This window comes from Condylura cristata, unplaced genomic scaffold, assembly GCF_000260355.1.
Source record: "Condylura cristata isolate star-nosed mole 26May11 unplaced genomic scaffold, ConCri1.0 scaffold00001, whole genome shotgun sequence".
NCBI lineage: Eukaryota > Metazoa > Chordata > Mammalia > Eulipotyphla > Talpidae > Condylura > Condylura cristata.
This window is the reverse complement of record NW_004567102.1, coordinates 5,069,044-5,075,043: the sequence shown is the minus strand read 5'-3', so window position 1 is coordinate 5,075,043 and position 6,000 is coordinate 5,069,044. Positions and strand designations below refer to the sequence as shown.

At 53.8% G+C, this 6,000-nt stretch overlaps 1 protein-coding gene across 3 annotated transcripts in view; it reads left to right on the top strand.

The window, feature by feature from the left end:
* MDGA1 (MAM domain containing glycosylphosphatidylinositol anchor 1) overlaps nt 1-6,000 on the top strand; it is a 55,836-nt gene that overhangs the window by 43,436 nt on the left and 6,400 nt on the right. For 2 of the 3 annotated variants that reach the window (XM_004673439.2, XM_012722414.1), the window contains exons 8-12: nt 1,336-1,632; nt 2,352-2,636; nt 4,052-4,203; nt 5,361-5,538; nt 5,779-5,802. In XM_004673439.2, coding sequence (XP_004673496.1) covers nt 1,336-1,632; nt 2,352-2,636; nt 4,052-4,203; nt 5,361-5,538; nt 5,779-5,802 — 936 coding nt within the window. The remainder of the gene's footprint in view (nt 1-1,335; nt 1,633-2,351; nt 2,637-4,051; nt 4,204-5,360; nt 5,539-5,778; nt 5,803-6,000) is intronic. The other variant, XM_012722405.1, reaches the window with a different exon arrangement.

Here is a 6,000-nt window from a genome sequence, read left to right as displayed (position 1 = left end):
ATTTTTCTTTCTCTTTCTGGCTTATCTCACTAAGCATGATCTTTTCCAGCTCCATCCAAGTTGCTGCAAAAGACATGTGTTTCTCTTTTTTGGTAGAACCAGGTTTTTAACCTGAGGGCCTTGTGGCCTCAGGCAGACATGGGTAGGGGAGGGGACTCAGAAGAGTGGGGCATTGGGATGTTTTAGAAATAGGAGAGCCAGTGGGGCACAGGGTCATTCCCTCTATGTGGCTCATAGATCTGATCGCTAGGGCATGAACACATTTTAAGGATCTGTGGAGATGGCTTAGATCTGGAAAAATAAACTAATTGGTTCCAAAATACAAGGAGAAAACTGCAAAATTAAAGCTGATGGATGTGGATGTGTTCACAGAATGTAAAGTATATTCTAAGTATCAGTACGAAGAGCTAACTAAATAGCTGGGCCTTCATTGTCGTGTAGAGTTGTTTACAAGTTATACTTAATATAGGACGTTTAAGTTTGTTGGATGTAATGTGGGGTGGTGCCCACTGAAGTCTTTAAAAGACCCTCCATTTGGGTAATGTGTTGGGTTAGATTACACTTGGAGTGAATAACAGAAGAATCTTTAATAATAGCGATGAAGCAGATGTGTGTTTCTTTATGTAAGAGTGAGCAGTCCTGGCTGGAATAGCAACTCCAGCCCAACACTGTTCTTAGGCTCCAAGCTCCACCTTGTCTTATTCTGTTTCCTTAGCACCTGGCATCTCCATCACAGTAGCAGCTGCAGCTGTATTCCAGCTGCCTTCCAGCCTGACAAGAAATCAGAGGGCACAATCTCTCCCTTATAAGACCCTTATTTTCCTTCACATTCAATTGGCCAGAATTTAGTCACATGGCCATAAGGCAGGTTGGGTGATACAGTCTTTAGTCTGACTGTGTGCTTTCCTAAAACCCAGATAGTCTATAACTTGGGAAAAGAGTAAGACTGTTGGGAGACAGGCTCTCTGTGATGATACTCCGCAAGAAGGTGGCAGGCAGACCAGTGTGCAGCAGAGGAGGTTGAGAGGAGATAATTAGAATTGTTTACAAAGTGGAATCGCCAGCATCAGTAATACGGGTTAAGGGCAAAGAAGGAGTAACCCAGGACGACTTCAGCTCTCTTTCTGAATTGGGAGGCTAAGAGGCAAAGACCCAAGAGGCGGAGAAGGGTTTGGGGGAGGTGGGTTCTTCTTTGGAGACACTGAGGGTTCTACAGGGGACATCTTGGGTGGAGAAGGGAGGCTGGAACAGAGAGGGGGAGAGAATTAGAAGCCCAGAGCAGAAGCTAGGGAGGAGATCTAACCCCTCTCCTCCCTCTCCCCCCACCCCACGCAGTGCCGCCCACCATCAGCGTGCCCAAGGGCAGGGCTGTAGTGACTGTGCGCGAGGGCTCACCCACCGAGCTGCAGTGCGAGGTGCGTGGCAAGCCGCGGCCGCCTGTGCTTTGGTCCCGCGTGGATAAGGAGGCGGCGCAGCTGCCCTCGGGGCTGCCCCTGGAAGAGACTCCCGACGGGAAGTTGCGGCTGGAGCGAGTGAGCCGCGACATGAGTGGGACCTACCGCTGCCAGACGGCTCGCTACAATGGCTTCAACGTTCGTTCCCGCGAGGCCCAGGTGCAGCTGAACGTGCAGTGTGAGTCCCATCGCCCCACCTTTTGAGCGGTCGCTCCGAGTTGCCACCCAGCTTGCCCCTAGTCACCTCTTCCCCGACCTCGGTCTAACAGAGCCGCTCCACCTCCTGATGGTATTTCTGCCCCTTCTCACCGTCTCCATTCCTTGGGACTGGTGGAAACGGGGATTTGAAGGAGGAGGAAGGACGGTCAAGGGGAACCCACTGTGTCTATTAGTATAATGATGAGAGTTAATCACCACGTGTCAATCCTGTTGGAAAAGCAATTCAGGCACCAATTAGTTTATCTTGCCGTACCTTTATGAATAGAGTCCATATACACATAGGGAAACGGAGTCACAGAGAAGTATCGTTATTGTGTAAGATCTCCCTGTTAGGTAGAATCAGGACTGAGAGCCTTAAACCACCTTGCTCCAGGAATCTTGTTCTAAACCTGTCATTAAACTGCTTTTCTTGGGGATCCCTCATGGTAAGGGGACCACTTAAGGCAAGAATAGAAGCATAGGCTGCAGGGAATGCCCGGAAGGGATTGCAGATCTGCGCGGCATGAGTGTGGCGATCTTGCGTGGGTTTTGAGTGCTTTACCCTGAAATGCTTCCAGGGTAAGCACGGGAGGGTCACGGAAGTAGGGGCTAGTGCGTCGTTGCTCCGGGGGTGGGAGTGCAAATCTCAGCTCCCCCTGGGTGGGGAGAGCCTCTGCTGACCTCCGCCCCCGCCCCTAGTCCCTCCGGAGGTGGAGCCTAGCTCTCAAGACGTGCGCCAGGCGCTGGGCCGGCCCGTGCTCCTGCGCTGCTCGCTGCTCCGAGGCAGCCCCCAGCGCATCGCCTCGGCTGTGTGGCGCTTCAAAGGGCAGCTGTTGCCGCCGCCGCCCGCCATCCCGGTCGCGGCCGAGGCCCCCGATCACTCCGAGCTACGCCTGGACGCCGTCACCCGCGAAAGCAGCGGCAGTTACGAGTGCAGCGTCTCCAACGACGTGGGCTCCGCTGCTTGCCTCTTCCAGGTCTCGGGTGAGCGAGCATCCCGTCGGTCCTCGCCCCCCGCAACCACGCACACACGGAGGGCCAGACGTCGCCCCAGCTCCGCCTCTGCCCACCCAAGGTCTGGACTCCGCCCCTTTCTAGCTTTCACCTGCCCTAAGCCCCGCAAGCTCGTAGGACTCAGCTCCCTTCCGTCACCTCTGACCACCTTTCAGCTGGCCTCGGTCTCACCTCTTGAGCCCAGCGGGCACCGGATCCTTCTACTAAACGCACTTTCCCACAGCACCTAGTCTTGCCTACCTGAGACACACCCTTCCAGCTCCGTCCAATCCGATCTCTTTGCTTCAAGCCCCACCCACCCATAGTGCGTTTAGACACGCCCACTAAATCCAGGGCCCCTCCCCATATCCGCTTTCACGCCTGAACACCCATCTTGGTCCTTGACCCGGGAGATTAAGCACTGAGGCTCCTCTGTTTTCGCTTCTGTAGTCCCAAAGGGAGAGGTCTGAACTACAGTTTAGAGCGAAGACGCTTCTCTGAACGACCTGAGGGGCACTGGGCTAGCTAACACTTTCCTGAGCTGTGACCTGGAGGAAGCCCACGCTCCTTGGTGCCCAGGAATACCTGTCAGCCCCATCTCTCCAAGTCATTCCTGGGTGGGCTGTGTGGGGCTTCAGAAAGGGGTGCAGGTTGTGGTGAAAGTGGAGGGGAACAGAGGGAGGCTGGTGGGGTTACTGATGCCCCTTTCTCTTCTTCCATTTGGGGGAGAGCAGGCTCCCTGTCAGAGCCGGTGGTAGTGCCCTAAGAAGAGAGCCCCCCCCACCGTGCCTGTTGCCTCTTCCACCTCACCCCCAGCTCTCCCAACAGCCCCCAGCCCACTGGGAGCACCATTAGCTCTTGTTTGGATCTCCTTACTCAACAGCAGGGGGCTGAGACCACCTGCCCACCTGCCCAGCCTGTCCACACCCCACACAGCCCTACCAGCTAGAAGCCCCTGTGACATTTCCCACCTCCTTTCCCTCTCCCCTGTTCTCCCACACTTTCCCTGTCTCCCCACTTTTTTTACCTCTCGCCATCCCTTTCTTCCTTCCTTCAATGTCCTTGACTTCTCCTGTCTTTTCTCCAATCCTCTTTCCCTGTATCTTTCTAACATCACTCTTCTGTCTTCTCTTTTCTCTACCTTTGCCTTTCCTCTTTGTTCTCACCAATCCACCACATTCCCAATCTCCCTTTACGCCATCTCCCGCCTTCCCACCCACCCTCATTCTCCCCAATCTCCTCTTCTCTCACCATCTCTCCTCACAATATTTCCTTTCTCTTTGTCTCCCCCACGCCCTCTCTCTGTCCCACCCTCTTCGGCCTCCCTCTCTGGTGCCTCCTCTCTCTGTGTCTCTCCCTATCCCTCACCCTCCACGGCCCCATGCCCCCCATCCCCACCCTCTCAGCCAAAGCCTACAGCCCGGAGTTTTACTTCGACACCCCCAACCCCACCCGCAGCCACAAGCTGTCCAAGAACTACTCCTACGTGCTGCAGTGGACTCAGAGGGAGCCGGACGCTGTCGATCCCGTGCTCAACTACAGACTCAGTATCCGCCAGGTGGGCCAAGGGGTAGACTTGGGTGGGTGGGTGGGGCTGGGCACAGGCTGACTGGGAATGTTCATCAAGCCAGGGAAAGAGGTTGGAGACTGAGCTTGCCACCGCGGCCCTCTTAAAACAACACTTCTGAGCCAGAAAGAACGTGTTCTGTCCACAACAGTAGGAGCTGGGGGTGGCTAGGGACCTGTCCTCTCTGGACCATGTGCTGGGCACAGCCTGAGACTTGGGCAAGGGCCTGCTGGGCTCATGGGAGAAGGCAGGGTCAGAACTAGCTCTAGGACACACAGCTATGTGCTACCCTCGGGTCCGGAGCACAAGGCAGGAGGCTTGTCTTATCCCCAGGGTCACCAGAATGGAAGACAGAGCCACGGCGCTGGCCTTGTGTATACTTTATTTTCGGTGATTCTGCCCAGTAGTTGGTTTGGAGATTTAGGGTGTCACTCTAGGGCAAACTGCCTAGCCTAGGATCCAACTCTCGATGAGCTGGGACTAGCTACTTCTGTTTGGCCTTAGTTTCCTCATCTGTAAAATGAGGATAATTATAATATTCTACTTTATGGAATCACATGTGGGGGGTGGGAGGATAGGATAGGTTAGTGCCCAGCACATGTTAATGGCACTGGATGTTTTGCCATCGCTTTTTTTTTTTTTTTTTTTAGTTTTGAATATGTGCTTTCACAGGGCTGTCAGTAGCCAGTTTGTCAGGCTGGTTCTTTTCTCATTTGTAGTTGACCTTTCACTTTATAGTGATTATATTTTCTAGCAAAATAAGAATATTCCAGAGTCTTCTTACACTTTCTCTGGAATTACTTTTCTAAACTGTCCATGTTTTGCTTTCAATGGTAGATGACACTAAGAAAACAAGATAGAGTTGTGAGGTGTGTCACCGTGGCTAGAGTCTCATTGCATAGATTATGTAGAACTGAACAAACGAGTTATCCCAATGCTATTGTTGCCATCACTTTCTATGAAGACCACCCAGGCAGGTGGGCATGGGAGGGATGCTGGGTCTCTCACAAATGAGGAAACTGGGTGCCTGGCTTTCTAGTTCTTTCTCTGCCCACGGAGGCTGCCTCCCAGAGTCACACCAGGGCTCTAGCTGGTACACTGGCAGAGGGCGTGGCTTGCCTGCCTCTGAAAACTGCCTGTATCTGCAGCTGAATCAGCACAATGCCATGGTGAAGGCCATCCCAGTGCGGCGTGTGGAGAAAGGGCAGCTGCTGGAGTACATTCTGACTGACCTCCGCGTGCCTCATAGCTACGAGGTCCGCCTCACGCCCTACACTACTTTTGGGGCCGGGGACATGGCCTCCCGCATCATCCACTACACGGAACGTAAGTGGTGGTGGGAAGGGAGGGTCCATCCCACGCCTCAGGGGTGCCTACCTGAACTTGGGGGTGCTTCCTGAGCTTGGGGCTTCCCACTGTGTGGCATCCCACTCTGGCTGCAGGCCAGGTCCCGCTGGCCCCCTGCCCTGACTCTGGGAACCCTGCCGTTTGGTCCCAAACCCTGGCTCTCTCTGCAAACCCCATTTGGTTTCATTCTGACTTGGTTTTCCTGCTTTTTTTCCTCAGCCATCACCTCTCCCAACCTGGCAGGTGAGATACCTCCCACTTCTCCTTCCTTTTAGGGACACAAAGCCTTCCTTGGTGAAGGACTGGACCTTAGAGATTCCTAGAGAGAAGATGGGATGCAGGCCAGAGGCTGAAAGGAGAAGCAGAAGACAGCAGGGCTGGGCTTGGAGATAACTTGCATCCAGGATTTGTTCTGGGGCATTATTATGAGTGAGGGCTTTG